Genomic DNA, 18,974 nt, shown 5'->3' with positions numbered 1-18,974 from the left:
ATGTGTATAATTAAAATGAGTGGATTTTCCACGTAGGATGCGATTGACATTCACACGCAAGGCTAAAAATTTGAGACTTACCATATATATGTTATGTAAGTTGAATTGTGTTTGATAGACACACTTGAGGCCAAGTTGAAGGGTTCAATAGGAACAACACTTAGTTGCGGTGGCAAAATAAAAAAAAAAGATCAAGTTTAGGAGGCCGCATATGCATTAAACCTTATATAAATATTGAGATTTTGTCACTTAACACTTAATAAGAATAAATATAAAAAAAAAATAATTCTTTCTCGATTTAATAAATCATAAGTGAACACTCTTTTTAAACCAAAAAATAATATTAAGTGACACTCCTTTTAAATCGGACGGGAGTACAAGAACACTTATTTCCCTTAACCCCTATGTGAAAAAAAAACCTAGCCGACTCGCATCTAGTCTTTTTTGTTTTTAACTTACATCAATTCTATTGCACTTGGCATTAGTATTTAAACCTTGGATTAGATTGAAGGGGTCGAATTGTTCCTCAGCTAAAACACAGCAGAATAAAGAAGAAGATTGAGCGGCAATAGAAAGCAAATTGAATCTTGAAAAAAAAAAATGTCGGCTCGTTTGATGAAGAAAATCTTGAAAGAACAAGAACCTCAACAACAACAACTACTCAACAGCGAAGAAGAAGAAGATGAATCTGAATCATCTCCTCCTTCTGCTACCTTTCGCAATCCATTCGATCTCCTTGACGACGACGAAGATGATGGTGTTGACCAGGTTTTGTGTTAATCCTATTGACAAAAATAAGGTTTTTTCTTTATTGTTGATGATTTATTTCGTAGAATTGCTTTCTGTGAGTATCGGTTTTTCTTTTTCTTTTTTTTTTCTCTTACCCTGGTCACCACATAAATCACAGAAAATAAAGCTGATAGTGCCTAAAACGTAAGTCTCCCAATGAAGTAAACCCTGATAAAAATTTAGGGTAGATAATCTACATTAGAGGCTGACCGCGAGCTATTGCTCAGCCTAAGGCAGCTGCATCTAAGGTTATGATGTGCCACCATCTGCACCGTCTCCTATGTCCCAGTATCTGTTCCGCCATATGTGGCGTTGTCCGTGCCGTATTCTATTTCTCCGTCTATGCCGCCACCGGCATTTCAATTCTCTGTGGCGCCTGAGACAGGCTATTCAGTTTGAGGAGGGTGGAGTCTATGATATTGAGGCAGAGTGGTCCTCAGGCTACTTCTTAGCTAGATATTGGCATCGATAGTCCAACTGTTTACATTCCGGCATCACAATCCGCTCCACTTTTTCATTCACCATCTCCAGCCCCAACAGTGGCACCTCAGTCTTTTATTAGCTAGTTGGAGAGAATGGTTCCTCGACAACTGCTACTGGATATTATGTGGAGCTGAAGATATTTAATATGAAACCTCCAGTATTTGATGGTACCTCAGCCAAGGCTAGCCCATAGGCTTTTCTTGATAAGTGCCGAAAGATTTTTTCTACCACAACGGGCTTGCTCGAAACTAAGGTAGAGTTCACTATGTTCCCATTCTCGCTGGGAAGGTTGAGGTTGAGTGGTCAGCTGTTCAGAGCTCTCGTCAGGCAGGTTCTCTAGGATGTTCATTCCTCAGAGCAAGAGGGATGATATAAGACGATGCCAGTTTAATATGATCAGGCAGAGACATATGACCGTGGAGGAGTATGATATCGGGTTTTCAGAGTTGATTCGTTCTACGTATTCGGATATTGCTGAGAGCGAGAGGACGAGGGGTTTTGTGAATGGGCTTCGGCCTCATCTCCGCTAAGCTATTGTGGCTAGGCCTGTGCACAAATCGGTTCAACCCGAATTTCCGAACCGATTCGAAACAATTCGGATAATTGAATTTGGATAATACAATTCGATTTCGATTTACAAATGCAATTGTAAAATATTACGGTTTGACGGTACGAATACGGTTGGCTTCAATTATCAATCGAACTGACCCGAACAAACCGAATTGATATGCCACTAATGACTAATATGACTAATACTCTAATAGTCTAACTATATATACGCTTAATACTTAATAGTGAATTAATATTTATTTAACTTCAGAAGTGGTGCAAATGAATGTCTGCATGCACACCTTTCACTGGATATTCATGGCCTTCTTGTTGGCCTTAAGTTGACTTCCCTTTTGGGCTTTCATCTTTTCAGCGTTCTTCTCATGAGCCATCTTTGCCTTTTGGCCATTGCCTCCATCCATGGCTTTGTTTGTTTTTTGATCTTAGCCTATACAAATTAGAGTGTTTTTTGTTTTTGTTTTTTTGAGGATGCAAACTGAGTTATTATGCTTGTCTGCTTGCAAGTTGCAAGATTCTGGATTATTAATTTGGTATATGTGATGTGGTGTTGGCGGATTTGTATGCTTGCACAAGTTGTCAAGCTCTTATGTTTATATTTATATGCTATTATGCTTGCAAGTTTATGATTTTTTCTTGGTTAATGTCTTAGTTATAAGCTGCAAATTAAGGATCTCATTACTTTTGGGTATGTTTACTCTAAAACTGAAATGAAAACAGTTGCTTGTTTAATTTTCGAACAAGCTGAACAAATCGATTTGTGTAACCGAATCGAAATAATAAAAAATGAATTGAACTGAACCTAGAATTGATCGAGTTTGATTGAGAATTTTAGAAAGTTGAAATTCGAAATTTCAACTCAATGATGGACAAAATCGAACCAAACCGATTCGTGCACAGGACTAATTGTGGCCGAGCGCCATTCTGTTTTTTTTTTAGAGAATTGTGGACACTGCGATGCATGAGGAGTCTTATCGTGTGCATAATCGGGAGGAGATAAAGGGCTAGAGGGCCTGAGAGGTTGGAAGCTTGAATGGTAGTTCATCTAGTAGTTGAGGTGGTTACGACCATGGTTATCCTCGTCAGACTCCGCAGTCAGTGAGTGCTTTGCTTGTCCATAAAGAACATCATCCGACTCAGTAGAGGTGGGATATGCCACGTTATTCAGAGCCACTTTAGACTTATGCTCATGGAGCCACCCTAGGGCACTGCCTAGCATAATTACCCAACTCTCCACAAGAATGGCAGGACCTAGATCTCTCTGCTAACCTGAAGCACGACCTGGGTGGCTCCTACCTCAACAAGCATAAGTCTGAGGTGGCCCCGAATAAGGTGGCCTATTCCGCCTCTAATGATGGCAAAACACACATGTATGCTCAGTCTGACGAGGATATCACACGGCCTCCATATGAACTACCATTGAAGCACACGATGAGACTCTTCACGTATCACAGTGTCCACAATGCTCTCAAACGAACCAAAATGGAGATTACCCACAACAGTTGAGCGGAGATGAGGCACAAGCCCAGTCACAAAATTCCCCAACAATATCCGGATAGGCATAACGAATTAACTAAGAACCTGATCTCATACTCCTCCATGGTCATATGTCTGTGCTTGATCCTATCAAACTGGCGCCTCATATCATCCCTCTTGCTCGGAGGAATGAACATCCTAGAGAACTTGGTCCAAGAAATAAGAGGAGACACTTGCCGGACGAGAGGTCCGAACAGTTGACCACCAAACCTCGATCTTTCCTGAGAACTGGAATATAGTGAACTCCATATCCTTTGTCTCTTCAACCAAACCATGGTAGACAAAAAATTTCAGCACTAATCAAGAAAATCCTCTGGGCTAGCCTTGGCTGAGGTACAGTCAAACATTGGTGGTTTCATAACCTTAAAAATCTTCAGCTCCTCACAATACTCAGAAATAGCTGCCACGGAACCATCACTCCCAATGGGCTGAATAAAAGACTGAGATGCCATTGTTGGAGATGGCAAATGAAAAAGTGGAACGGCCTATGGTGCTGGAGTGGTAACAGCTGGATGCCAATATTTGGCGGAGAAGTAGCCTGAGACTGAGTGTCACTCGTTAACATAGACTCAACCATCCTCATAAACTGAATAGCCGTCTCAGGCTGCACTGAGAGTGGAAAATCCTATGGCGGCGTCATAGACAGAGAAACAGAATATGGCACGGATGGTGGCACATCATGAACCTCAGGTGCAGTTGCCCGGGTTTGAGCAGCAGCTCGGGGTCGGCCTCTAGTGGTAGCTCTAGGCTGGGTGGCAGTCCTACCATCGGATCTACCCCGACAAGATAGAGTTTTAGAAGAACCACTTCCCCTCGCGGCAGTAGCAGAATGCGTGTTCGCCATCTGTGAGAAAAGAATTCAAATGTTAGAAGTCATCTAACTATATTGCACAAATAAAGAAGGGAAGGCTTTCCTAAATATTAGCAGCCTCAAGTTTATAAGTATGGACATCTACATACTCATGAAGAAACTCTACCGGTCATTGCTCCGCTCCATGACCGAGGACCTAAAGTGTAGGCTCTGATACCAACTTATATCTTACATGTAAGCAAAAAGTATTCCTATGCATAAGCATATTCGCACATGTTAAATAAATATGAAGGGGAGCCTTGGCGTAACTGATAAAGTTGTTTCCATGTGATCAGGAGGTCACGGGTTCGAACCGTGGAAACAGCCTCTTGCAGAAATGCAGGGTAAGGCTGCGTATAATAGACCCTTGTGGTTTGGCCCTTCCTCTGACTCTGTGCATAGCAGGAGCTTAGTACATGTTAAATAAATATATTCCATAATTACCCGTCAATTGAATAACCATAGTTACGGTTAGAGCTCAAATTCTTCCAAAAAATTGAGGGGTTGTTACATATGTGTACTGTTCTTACTTTTTGTGTGTTTGGCTTGGGGTGCATAATCTGAGGAGGGGATGTCATGGTAAGTTGGTGTTCTGGTTCTTCACTATAGACATGAGAACTATAGATTTGGTGCTTTTCCATGTAATTTTATATGAATATCTTAATTTTAGTAACCCTAGATTCCAATTTGATTATTTAATATTTAAACCTATCAACATTATAGAAAGAAACTAACCTTCTTGAGCCAAGGGAGGCCTTCACAACATCTAATGCCGGCTCCCAGTTCCTTTAAAAGTTTCTGACCAACCCTTCTCTCTTCCTAATATTTTTTTTTTCTTCAAAGAGTTCTCCTTGGTTAAGTTCTCCTAGTTCATTGTTGATTTTATACTTTGTTGACAGAAGCTATGCCTAATGATGGATTGTTGTTGCAGGAAGACAAGGCAGATATCAATGATGGATCCTCAATCAACAACAGCGATGAGAAGCAGTACTCCACCACAAAAACGACTCCTGAAGCATTTGTCTTGTCAGATAGCAAATTTAAGAAGAAGAAAAAGAAGAAAAACAAGGAGAAGTCACAATCAGGAGCTAAGGATAATGAGAACTCTTGGAATGAGTCATTAGAACAGTCATTAATTAAAGATGACTCTTCTCATCCAGAGCATGTTGCTCCTGATCCTGGAAAACATAATCCGACAAATTTAAATGGCAGAGGGAATGCGGTCAAGCAGTTTACATCTTCTGTCTTACAAGTAGACCCGAAATTTCTTAATGCAGAAAATGAACTTCGAAGAATATTTGGTTCTAAAGTGGTGAATTCATTCGAAAAAGGTCATCAAACTGGAAGTTCTAGACAGTCAAGAGGGGGACGACGTGGAAGCCAGAGCCATCGAAAGACTATTCTTGTTAGTCCTTTAGAACATTGGCCAAGGTGGGATGGATCACTGTCGATGGAACTTGTGGAAACCAGAGATGGGATATCTGAGTTTAGGTAAATGTCATTGCTTTTCTTGATAGTGTTGCGATGTCAATATTATATGCTCTTGCTAGTGGTACAGGGGCATGAATGCAGGATGGGGCATAGCCTTGGATGTCCAGTTTAATGTGCTAGATAAAACACTATTAGAAACTTTTAGACCACATTCTAGAGTAAAGAGAACTGTAAGTATTCACCATCAACACCAATGTGTTCTTTTTTGTAATTTGTCTCTGGATGATTTGATAACATATGTTAACCTTTAAAGTTGACTTGCGATCTGTGTTCCGTATAAACTTCTTTTGGTTGATAGTATTATCTTAAAAAAATGGATGGAACTCTTGTTAGAAAGAAGATAGCAAAATAAAAAGCAAGGCAAAAAAGAAAAAAGGAAATTGTCTACTATAGTAAATTCCACCACAAAATCTAATGCAAATTTGTATAACGGAATGGCTAGTTTATCTGGATTTCCTAAACAATAGTAACAATTTTGGGTAAGAAATAAATGTGACATAATCTAAATGTACTTATAACGCATATATCATTATTTACTTTGTTTTTCCTAGCCTCTATACTATTACTTCCGTAAATATGATCTCTTTGCATTTATATGCTGCCATTCTGATTTTTTCCGAGTCTGATTTGGCGCTTCCTAGTATATGCTAGCAGAGCAGTTTTGACTACCGTGGTAGCTGCCCTCCGTTAAGCATCAAATGTTATATTATTTCGTTTACGTTGGTGGAATGCTTGTAGTCAGTAGTGGAGCTACCCATTGTGAGAGGGGGTTCAATTGAATCCCCTTTGTTGAAAATTTATACTGCATAATAGCGGGGGAAATAACTTTTGTTGTATAATTAACATTGTTGAATCCCCGTAACATGTGGTAATTGTTGCATTCTAGCATTTATTGACTCCCTTTGACTTCCTGGCTCCCACTACTTGTAGTCACTAATCATTGACATGTTAAAGTACAGAAGTAATAGTTCTAGTTTATGGATGTGTGGAAGATATTACCTAATTGTGAAGATCCATCCGTGCGCACCCGTCGGGTAGCGGCTACAGGTTCCCTTGTCATTTATTAAAAAAAAAAAAAAAAAAAAAAAAGATCCATCTGTTGCCATACCACTTCATCTGAATGAGTACTAATTTGGCTGCATGCATAGTTTCTGTTTATCTGATCATCTTGAATATTGTTCTTGAATTAGATTTTAATGTATTATCTTACCTTATATTTTTTTAGGATATTTTCATGCTTCTTAAAATAATATCCTGCCAACAGATTGCTGCATGGCTTAAACTCATGCAAAACTGTGGAGTGTATTGAAATTCGCCATTTTTTGCTTTTAGAAAGTTTCTAACAACTGAAAAGAGAGCCTATCTATGAGTGGACAATTGAAATAAATGGGCTTCAGCATCTTGGGTCTTTGGCGTTATGACTAGTCACATTTCTTGATTATCGTTTTATTCGGGGCTAATTGCTCAACTTACTTTGACTCATGAAGTTAAAAATTAGTACAAGAGCTGACACTTCAGCTTTGTATTTTTTACTCATTTTATGATAATGCTTCTTGTCTTAGAAGGTGGACGTGCATCTAACAAAAGTTTGTTTTATTGCGTAAACATGTGAACTAATTTGGTTCATGTCGTGTTCCTAGGTATGTACATACATCATCCTACAGCCAAGCCCAGAAAGCATTTGAAAGTGCTAAGGCAGTTCATGATTTTAATGGTATTGTGAATATTCTATTGCATCATCCGTATCATGTTGATTCACTCATTACTTTAGCCGAATATTACAAATTCAGTGGTGAACAACAAATGTCGGCTGATTGTACTGCTAGATGTCTGTATGCATTGGAATGTGCTTGGCATCCAATGTTCACTCCTTTGATGGGCCACTGTCAACTTAAGTTTAGTTGTGAAATCAACAAACCGTTGTTCTCTGCGCTTTTCGTCCACATGAAAAACATGGATAGACGTGGCTGCCATCGGTCTGCCCTTGAGCTCTGCAAATTATTGCTTCAGCTAGATTCAGACGATCCAATGGGTGTTTTGTTCTGCATTGACTACTATTCTTTAAGAGCAGAGGAGTACACATGGCTTGAACAGTTCTCTGAGCAATATAAGAGTGATAATTCCTTGTGGTTATTTCCAAATTTCTCCTATTCTCTTGCTGTGTGCCGATACTACGTCGAAAATGAGGAACATGCTAAAGAAACAGAGGTAAAAGATTTAAAAGCTTCATCAACAGATCTTATGAAGCAGGCATTGATGCTACATCCTTCAGTCTTGAAAAAGTTGGTGTCGAAGGTACCCTTGAAGGATAAAGCCTGGACTAGCATAATCAAGCACAATTTCTTTAGCTCTGATAAAACAGGGACACCTTCCTTGGATCACTTGATCAATATATATGTCGAAAGGAGCTATCTTGTATGGAGGCTTCCTGACCTCCAGAAGTTTCTTAGGGATGCTGCACTTTCGGTGATTGAGACAATGCAGAATGATGGAACTGATGCCAGAGACTGGACGTGTGTTAGAAGAGAAGCGTTTTCATCTGAGAAAAATGAGTAAGTACTACCTATAACTCTGCCCTTATCATCAATGAAAAAGAAAATGATATTGCTTGTTTATCCCATGTTACAGTGTTATCTTCCGTTACTACTCATTAACCGTGTACAACCTTTACTTATACATGCGGGATTTAAAAATTGGCTTTGTACTTTTACCAGGTATTCTCACTTGATGGTATCAGATTTCTCTGATTCAGTTCCGACTTTGCCTCCTGATAACTTGCAAAATTTCATGGTTGACCCGAGGGGAGAGGTGCCAAATGATGCAGTACAGCCTGCAAACCACCGTCTCCAAGATCTGACAGATCGAAACGCAATTGCTGTCTTGCTTGAGTCTATGTTACCGTGGATCAACTACGGTTCAGGCCATGACCAGCATAATCATGATGAGCAGGCCAATGAAGGATAGTTTTATTTAAGTGAGGTATTAATTTCTTCCAAATTGGTATCTGGCATTGCATCGATGCTGATATCTTTTAAGTTCAACTTATGTAATGGGATGAAGTTACTTTTCTGTCGTTATAGTCCGAAGAGTAATTCAGGGGCAAGTTCTGTATATAGCTGAATCCCCCCACCCCCAGTTATCTGCAGGTTTTAATGCTGGGAGGACACCCATTTAAATTTTCTCCGGTAATAGAATTTTACTCCGCCAGAACTTTCTTATCCTCTTCCTCCTTTTCATTCTTCTTTTTCCAATAAATCATGAGCACTACTAAAATTTGAAATAAAATATACAATGTATTGTAGAAAATTAAAGATTCATTGCTTATTTATGGTTGGAATTGGATTGGTAATGTTCGATTAAACTTATATTATCTATCCTTGACAATATAGATTGGTTTTGTTGGAGAATGTTGAAAACACCTTTATTGGGTTTGTCGAACTTAAAAATAAACTTTTTAAAGAAGACAATGGTCTATTTAATGTTTGAAGGTTTAAGTTGAATCTTACTGTTGGAAACTGTTAGGGTTACTATTAGAAAATTGTGTATCAGATTGAAGTGTTATTTTGGAGTTGGTTTGCATCAATTTTAATGCAAAATTGTGTTGGTAAATTTCTAAACACTGTTGTGGTGATCGCCAAGATTAGGCCACAAAGGCTGAGAATTTCTTGTGATTTCAAGGCAGGTCTTGGTCAAATATCAAATAAGTAATTGTGGCGATGATGCAACAAAATCCTGATCAATCACCATAACTCATTCTGGCAACCGTCAGGGCTTTCAATTTTTGGTGGGGAGGCTATCTTCCCAAAACTTTTCACAACTGGTTTAATCTCTAATGGTGGAACCATAAAGTTTTATTTGTGCAAATGACCAGTTATCTGATGCTTAGGGGTCGTTTGGTAGGAGGGATAGGATTATTAGTCTCAATGGCATTGGAATTACCTCATGTTTGGTTGGTGGGATAACTCCTTTGGTATCCTATCCAATCTCATCTATATGGAATAAAAGGTAGGATAAGTTCTCCCGTACTATTCTCACCTTAGATCTTTTGGATGCCTATGTTTCCCAACCACTGTGAAAACTCATATTTGAACCAAGAGCAACCCCTCATATGTTTGTAGGATATCCTTTCAATACTAAAGGCTACAAGGTACTAGATTTAGTTACCAAGAAAGTTCATGTTTTTAGAGATGTTGTTTTTCATGAAAAAATATATTTCCCTTTGTCATAGCACCCGTAGGCTCTAGTTTCAGCACTGTTTTGAAGTTGCTTGTTCATTCTTCTGTCAACCCTACTGATATACCAAGTGTTTTTGATAATGTATTGATGAATCAAAATGTATCACCCTCAGTTACTTCAGACCATATGCCAATTACTCCTAGTACCATCCCACAAGCACATGACCACACTGATCCTGACACTAGCCATATTGATCTACATCCTGCAACACCTAGCACCTATACTGGTGTACCCACTAGCATTCTACTCCCTCCAAATCCTCACCCTGCACCTAGAAGAACCTCTAGACAACATCAAATACCTAGCTATCTGAAAGAATACAACTACAGTCTTCCAAATTTACACTCTCACTCTCTTGCCTCCACTATGCACAATCATCCTCAGTTCTGTTTTACTACTTTGTGTCCTGAAAGTCAGCAACTAGTTAAGACCATTTCCCATGAGAGTGAGCCTACTTCTTATGAAGAGGCAATTTTGAATCTTTCCTGGCAACTGGCCATGACACAGGAATTTGAAGCACTATATGCCAATGATACTTGGGAACTAGTGCATTACCTGATGGAAAGAAAGCAATTGGTTGTAAATGGGTGTACAAAGTGAAGCATAAGGCAGATGGGAGGATAAAGAGGTTTAAGGCCAGATTAGTGGTGAAGGGGTACACTCAACAAGATGGGATTGATTACATTGAAACATTCTCACCAGTGGTCAAGATGACCACTGTGAGAACCTTGTTGTGTTTAGCAGTTAAACAAAAGTGGGACTTGTATCAGCTAGATGCAAATAATGCCTTCCTTCATGGTGACTTACATGAAGAAGTATACATGTCCTTACCACAAGGACTCATGGTAGATGCTGGGAACACAATCTGCAGACTAAAGAAGTCACTGTATGGGTTGAAACAAGCTAGCAGGCAGTGGTATGATAAGTTGGCAAACTGCCTGTGTTCTAAAGGTTATACACACTCAGATAGTGATTACTCATTGTTTTACAGAAAGAAGGGATCATCCTTGGTATTTGTTGCCATCTATGTGGATGACATTATCTTGATTGGTACAGATGTGGAGGAAATTAACTCACTTAAAGCCTTTCTACATAACCGGTTCAAAATCAAGGACCTTGGTAAGCTGCACTACTTCCTAGGACTGGAAATATTGTATAGGGATGATGGAGTGTTGATGTCTCAGAGGAAATTTACTGCTGGCTTGTTGAAAGAGTTTGATTCTATGGACTACAAGGCAACCACATCCCCTCTCGATTCCGCAGAGAAGTTACAAGCCACAGAAGGAAAACTTTTGGAAGATCCCACACAGTATAGGAAGTTAGTTGGGAAGCTCAATTTCTTAACCAATACAAGGATGGACATAGCCTATAGTGTGCAACATCTCAACCAGTTCATGCAATCACCAAGAGAACCTCATCTCAAGGCTGCATATCATGTTCTCAGATATTTGAAGCAGGATCCTACATTGGGAATCTTTATATCTAATAAGCCTGAGTACACAGTCACTGCTTATTGTGACTTTGACTGGGCAGCCTGTGCTGATTCAAGAAGGTCAGTAAGTGGATATTTGGTGCTCATGGGAGACAACCCCATTAGCTGGAAGTCCAAGAAACAAGCAACTGTGTCATTATCCTCAGAAGAAGCTGAGTACAGAGCTGTGAGGCAAGTGGTAGGGGAGCTTGTTTGGTTTGAAAGACTATTGAAAGAGTTTACAGTGCAAGTTCCTTTGCCCATACAGGTGTTTTGCGATAGTCAGGCAGCAGTTCATATAGCCAAAAATCCTGTGTTTCATGAGAGAACCAAGCATATAGAAATGGACTGCCATTTTGTTCGAGACAAACTACAAGAAGGGCTGATTTCACTTCATCATGTCTCCACAGATTCACAACTTGCTGATATCTTCACAAAGGCTTTGACTGGGATCAAACATGCTACTGTTTTGAGCAAGTTAGCTTTGATTCCATCCCCTCCAACTTGAGGGGGGGGGGGGGTGTTGAGATTACTTGTCATTATTTGATTATATTTTGTATTAAGTTGGTTTAGTTAGATTAGTTTTGTTATTAAGTCTAGTTTGTTATTAAGTAGTCCATGTGGCAGCAGTAGTCGGTTGAGTTAGTTATTGATTCTAGATATTTTTGCATTGTGTATATATACACACACGATCTGTATTAGAAACCAACTTCATATAACAAATCAATGTATTGATTCTACAGAATATTCTTCCCACTTCATGGCTTCCATATCTGTCTTCTTCCATCCCTCATCTTAGCTTCGAGCTCCATTAATGGAGTCACCAACTTTCCTTGTTTGATCGCCACTTCTCGACATGGTTGATGTCTTGATGACCTGTGCTTTTAACAACACCCTGTCCACCTATCTGGATGCTGAGTTACACTCAATGTTTCACAACTAGTTTGTGGGAGGACATTCTTAAAGAGTTCCGTTTTTTCCTCTTCTTCTTCTTCTTTTTTTTTTTTTTTTTGGTGGGTATTGCACATCCTTAAAACATTTTTGTTCCTTTGGCCATCTGCTGTGCATATCTATTGGAGTAAACAGTTATCCTAGTTTTATTTAAGAGTAGCTTATGTTACAAAATTATAAACAAAAGTTTTTTAGCTAAAAATCACGTGAGGAATGAGAAAGACGAGAGTTAAGCACTAGCACGAGATTCTTTTCCTTCTTCTCTCTGCTAGTATTTGGATTTGATTTTGGATGTGTCTTGGATTAATTTGGTTTCGGTTTTCTGATGATAAAAGTTTTATGAAAATAGTGAAAAAATAAAACCGAGGTTATTTGTTGGAAACCAAAAGAAATTGTTTGTAGAATTAGAATTTTTTGTAAACACCAAATGTCTTTTTCTTCCGCATATCAAGCCAAATCCAAATAATCTTTTGTTTGTGAAATCTTTTATTCTACTACATTAAATTAGGTTGATTGTTAGATCCAAAATAGACAATTAGAAATGTTTCTATATAACCTTTTATATTTTTAGATGAGACAATTCACAGAATTCACATGGTATTACAACAAGAAAATGTTCTAAGTTTGAATTTCATAACCATCCATTAACAAAATATTTTCACATACTTGACCCAACACAATAATATACTACTCCCTCTCGCGTCCCAATTTATGTGGCACCATTTGACTTCATGAAACTTAAGAAAGAAATAAAGAAAGACTTTTGAAATGTATAGCCCAAAACTAGTCTTAGATAAATGTGTGGTTGTAAATTATCTCATAAAATTAAATTGTTTCTAAATATAGAAAGATGACATTCATTTTGGACACACCAAAAAAAAAAATGGTGCTACATAAATTGAGACAGAGGGAGTAGTTAAACTCTCGATGTGCCGGACGTGTTGCAAACATAGAATAAATAAATATTATAAATAAATAAATAATATATTTCCGCCCGTCCATTTTACTTCTTATGGTTACTAAAATTAGTTGATCCAAAATACTTATCATCTTAGAAAATTAAGATAAAATTATAACTTTTTCACCTTTATCTTTACTCAAATAAATGTAGAGAAAATTAATGTAGTTAATGAAAAGTAGTATTAATTGAGATCAAAAGAATAAATAAGAATGTGTTAGTCAAATTATCTTTGTAATTAACATTTTATTAAATAACATGTAAATGGTAAACATGATAAGTAAAATAGACCGTAGGGAGTAGTAGCAATCATGCAAATGACACATTTCTTTAAGAAAAAAGTCGATTATAACATGTATCTGGCAAGACGCCATAAATCACAAAAAGAATTATTCTCAACTTCTTTTTATCGCTTCTTTTTTCTTCTTTTTCAAACTTTACATGCTCCTTTTAGGTACAGCTTGAATCTGAACCTAATATTGGGAGTGATAGTGCTACACCATTTCATAGTGGAAATATATTATGATGCCCAGCCTTGAGATTCTTCAATCTCTACTGGACTACTTCTAGCTAGCTCTTAGGAATAAAGGTGCATTACGTTCTCATTACAAGGAAACTGCTTTTTTTTTTTTTTAAACTTATCCGATCAAATTAATCGGTTATACATTTTAGAATTTAATTAGTGAGTTCAAATGTTCGATAACAGGGTATATGCGCTAGAATAATTGAGTGGATTACTTAGGTAATCTTGACAATCAAATTATTTCATATATAGTATATTTTGGCAAGAGAGCATAAATAGAGCATGCGAGTTGAATATATAAAGCAATGTGGTAATTTTCTTTTTAAAAAGTGTTTGCAACGAAAATCGAAATAGTATACCTACTGAATAAAGTAAAAGTAATAAAAAGGAAAGAATCTTGGGCGTTATACCTCTTCAACTTACGTTGAGAAATACTTAACCTTTTTACTTGTTTAATCATCGTTTACAATGTTTTGGACATGTTATAATCATTTCAAAGTATAGCCGCAACAACTTATGTCGTAAAATACTTAACCTCTTTACTCGTTTAATCATCGTTTACAATGTTTTGGACATGTTATAATCATTTCAAAGTATAGCTGCAACAACTTATTTTGAAAAATACTTAACCTCTTTACTCGTTTAATCATCATTTACAATGTTTTGGATGTTATAATCATTTCAAGGTATAGCCGCAAATAATAAAACAATTAAAAAAAAGTGTCTCCATAGGAAGATTTTGGATAGAGTTTAATATTAATATATCTGCCAAAGCTAAGTGTCTCCGCACAGGGTATGTTGTTGTTGGATGAATTAAAGTGAAAAAATTAAAACTTTATTATTTGGGTTCTTGAAAATTTAGTGATTTAATGAATTGTTTGAAAAATTGATGATTCGAGTTTGTCGAGGATGTCATGTTGAAGTTGTGGTTAAAATTTGAAGTTATTCTATAAAGTTATTTGGTGAGTTTTCTTAACCCATTTTCATAGGTTGAAGTTTGTATGAGATCCCGAAACTCAATTTTTTATATAAATTTGTACTATGATTATGTATAATAGCGCAAAAGTGTATATAAACACCTCTTATACGTTATTATATATTTTATACAAGGTTAATACATTGTATGCAAAATAATTTTGTATAAACACTGTTGCGTTAAAAAAAGTTGATTATGCGGGTGTAAACTAAAAATATAGCTACTTAGGTGCAATGTTGTGTTGAGCTGTATATTTTAAAAAACTATTTTAATATGGGTAGCTTATTAATTTTGAAGCCATTAACTCAAAAGAATTAGAAGCCATATCGCACAAACTACACTTTACATCTTGTGTCCCAGTATACAACGTGGACTCTTTTTTTTTTTTTTAGCGGGAGAGGGGGTTGTGAAAGAACGAGGAAGAGTCTACTTCAATTCAAGGGTCTTAAGAAATAGCCAGTGCATACATATCTTCTACGTAATTCCCAATTTAATGGAATTCACTATTTATACTAACTGGACTTATTCTACAAGGAGCACCAACGCACGATTCCTGCCTTTTATTTGACCCACTCATGTCCATTATTCATTAACGCGCAACTAAAGAGAAGTTATTCATACACTTTCTCTAGCCCCCCACTTTTGACTTTCCACAAATACCCTTATTCCACAACATTATATATATTCCAAAACCCCTCATTGGCTCACCAAAACCATCTATTATTCTCTCCAACAAAAAGATCCAAGATACAAACTAAGTTAAGAACTCAATTGATTTTGAGAATTCATACGAGGACGGTCCCTAGCCAGATTCAATCCCTAAGGTCAATCAGAGATCTTTGAAATTAGTGAAAATAGTCGTCACAGTCTGCATTCCTAAGTCAAGAAGCCAATTGATTTGAGAATTTATACAAGGCCTAGCCATATTCAATCCCAAAGGTCAATCAACTTCTTGAAACTAGTGAAAATAGTCGTTACAGTTTGAATTCTTGTTACATTCAACTTTCATTAAAGTTATTTAAACATGAAAGCGGGTGGTTACTTGTTCTCATTCAAGAGGCTAAACAAGAATAATGGTAATATTGGTGCTCCTAAAAGTGTCAGTGCTAGTGGTTTTCAAGGGGAAATAATAACAAGAGATCATGATAATAGTTCTAGTAAGCCATCATCATTGAGGTGGAGATTCAAGAATAATTTGTCATCTGGTTTAAGGTGGAAAAAGAAGATTCTATACAAATTGCGCCATTGGTTCGTTGACTCCTTTCTATTCAAGATTGTATCTGTTTTTGAAGCCATTGCTTTAGTTTCAACCTTAGCTTTCTTCTTCTTCTGTTGTGGTTGTCATATTTGATTCTTGTGAATTTTCATTTCATTAACCTCTTTTATTCTCCTTCTTCTTTTTTCCCTTTGTAAGTTAAGGGTTCGTTAATATTGGAAAAAGGTTGATTTCTAAGGTTCCTTTGATTTCTTTATCGAAGTTCTCAATGTTGTGAAATGTGATGTATGCAAAACTGTACTAATTTGCATTTCTGACTTAGAAATGCTTTTGTTATGTAATCTTGTTCTTTTCGTATTATGTTTCCTCTCTCTCTCTCTCTCTCTCTCTCTCTCTCTCTCTCTCTCTCTCTCTCCATCTTTCTTTAGTTTAATAGAGTATTGTTTATTTTTTTGTTGCTCAAGACGTGGTTTGAGGAGTTCAACAAATTTTGGGTAGGATTTAGTAGTAAAGATCTATTTCGATAATGTAAAGTCAACTAATTAAATTGTAAAATCTATTTGACCTGGTTCTTGAACGATTATATCCAATTTCATGAATGAAAAATGGTAAATTTCAAAATAAAATTGTGCCGAAATAAAAGAGTTGCAAAAACCCGACCAAACAGATGAATTTTCACAATCAAACTAGTACTGCTATTATTTTTGCGAGAGTAAAAAAAAAGTTTGAAGATATCAGTGTGTTTATGGGTCAGTTTTGGGTTAAAACCAAAACCAAACCATTCTAGTCGGTTTTTAAAATTCTTAAAACCAAATCAAACCAAATATAATACATATCCATTGGTTTAGTTGTAGTTGGTTTGGATCCGTTTTTCAGTTTTTAAGAAAACTAATGTTAATTTCTCTCTTTCATGTTTTTTTTTCCTACAATTAAAAGAGAATTTTTATCCTTTTCCAACTTATAATCCCGTTATTACCATTTTATTGTGGTAGCTATATAATGGTAAATTTCATAGTTGTTTTTTAAACAAAAGAGTTTGAATTCATAGATCTGTTTTTTGAAATGGGCTTAAGGTATAAAGTTCATAAGCCTATTAGATATAAATAAATTTTTTACTGAAAAGTATACAAATTATTTGAAAGTATTTATAAAAATTAATATATTGTATATATATAATTACAAAAATTATGTATAAAATTTGTCGGTTTGGTTTGATTTTTTCTTCGATTTGCTTTTAGTAAAACCAAAACTAAACAAGATAATATTGGTTTTTAAAAAATTTAAACCAAACCAAGCTCAACCCAAAAATTATCGATTTATTTAATCAGTTTGGTTCAATTTTCGATTTGGATCAATTTTTAACCAAACCGTGAACTCCTCTAGACATGATTTTAATTGTGCTTTCTCGCGGAGGGAAAAAATAAAAAATCCTCCCTTGAGATCATGTCCTACCTAGCTCTCCAACTAATTGAAATTAAGTATTGATTATTGCTGCACACCCACATTAGCTTCAGTGTTTAAATATTAAGATATTTTTTAGTTAGACATTTTGGTGATATCGATGATGTTGATGCTAATTTATGTGTACCTCAACTATTTTATCCAGTATCTGCAACTTATCACCAGTACAATTATCGAGTAACTTTGTCCATTAAAACTTAACAGATGAAAAGAATCATCTAGTGTTTCTCATTGCCGTTGAGTTTGGAACCCTAATATTCAAGGTTTACACCCATTTTAATTAACCGACTAGATCACACCTTTGGGTGCGTAATTTTCTAGTTTGATTAGATATTATATGTAGCAATATAAGGATGAACGAGAGATATAAATAATCCCTACTGTTATATAACTATTTTAAAGACAAAATCAATGAGTATTAAAATAAACAGCTGCAAATCAAGTGAATGAATATTGAAACTTCACCCAAATTATCTTGAATCTGATGCACAATGTTAGAACTTTTACATTGGGACCATCTGTTTAGTGCCTATGTTGTCACGGGGGCAATGACAATGAAAGTTGTAATAATTCAAAGTTCACACAATAAAGATGTTATGTTGGAAGCTTCTTTGGAGCCCCCCAAAAAAAGGTGTAAAGACAAATATTGTGATGAAACTCCCAGGAGTTCATTGCGAAAAAAGCAATTATTTACAAAAAAAAATTGGTTGAGGAAGCACACTCACAATTTGTGGTTTGGAAAATCCCGAAGATATCAGCTTCAAGTTGTCATGTAATTTTTAGTATATTAAGGTTTTGCACCCAATTATGCGTAAAATGGTGAAAAGGGTCCAAATTTTGAAAATCGGGGTTTAAATTTTAGTTGCAATAAAAAAATATGAGGCCACTTTTTCCGATTTTTAAAAATATTTTGGTGAACAAAAAATAACTCAAATATTTATATTGGTAGAAAGTAACATATCTTTGGTGAAATAAATCGAATTTATCCAAACTGATACTTACGTTATTGTTATTGAAAAGAAAACTATTTTAATTTCTAGGGTTGAAAAAAGCAATCCAAAGTTGCATACTGTCAAAACTCAAAGACCTTAATAGATCAAAAGTAAAATAACATAAAATAACTTTTTTGTCACACTATCCTTTTAATAATTCAACTCAACGGCAATTAAAGTCATTAATTAGGCGGCTAGTATGACAAGAGGTCAAATTCTATGCTCGTGTAATATTAGCTGTCACAGCCCTCTCCGCCGTCTTCAAACATATATGAGACATTTCTTCTAGAAAAATAATCTCTTGGATGAGGTTTCTATTTATAGTGGGTTGAAAAGTCACACATGTGATGTGAATTTGAAAATAATCGCAAGTAATTATAGTGCTTGATTAATTTATCTAGCTAAGCAATTATTTGATCAATAATGAATTGATTGTAACGAGAGGAGTACACCTACACTTTCCAGTTCTCAAAA

General features: G+C 36.2%; 1 protein-coding gene across 1 annotated transcript; it reads left to right on the top strand.

Annotated features, from left to right (window-relative positions):
• Positions 1-378: 378 nt before the first annotated feature.
• LOC132609238 (uncharacterized) lies at positions 379-8,926 on the top strand. Its single transcript, XM_060323116.1, has 4 exons — positions 379-768; positions 5,157-5,716; positions 7,357-8,268; positions 8,431-8,926. The coding sequence occupies exons 1-4, from the start codon at positions 601-603 to the stop codon at positions 8,678-8,680; spliced, it is 1,890 nt and encodes a 629-aa protein (XP_060179099.1). The 5' UTR covers positions 379-600; the 3' UTR covers positions 8,681-8,926.
• Positions 8,927-18,974: the final 10,048 nt, after the last annotated feature.

This window comes from Lycium barbarum, chromosome 9 (assembly GCF_019175385.1).
Source record: "Lycium barbarum isolate Lr01 chromosome 9, ASM1917538v2, whole genome shotgun sequence".
NCBI classification, from domain to species: domain Eukaryota; kingdom Viridiplantae; phylum Streptophyta; class Magnoliopsida; order Solanales; family Solanaceae; genus Lycium; species Lycium barbarum.
The sequence above is the reverse complement of the archived record's forward strand: the minus strand, read 5'-3'. Positions and strand labels throughout refer to the sequence as shown.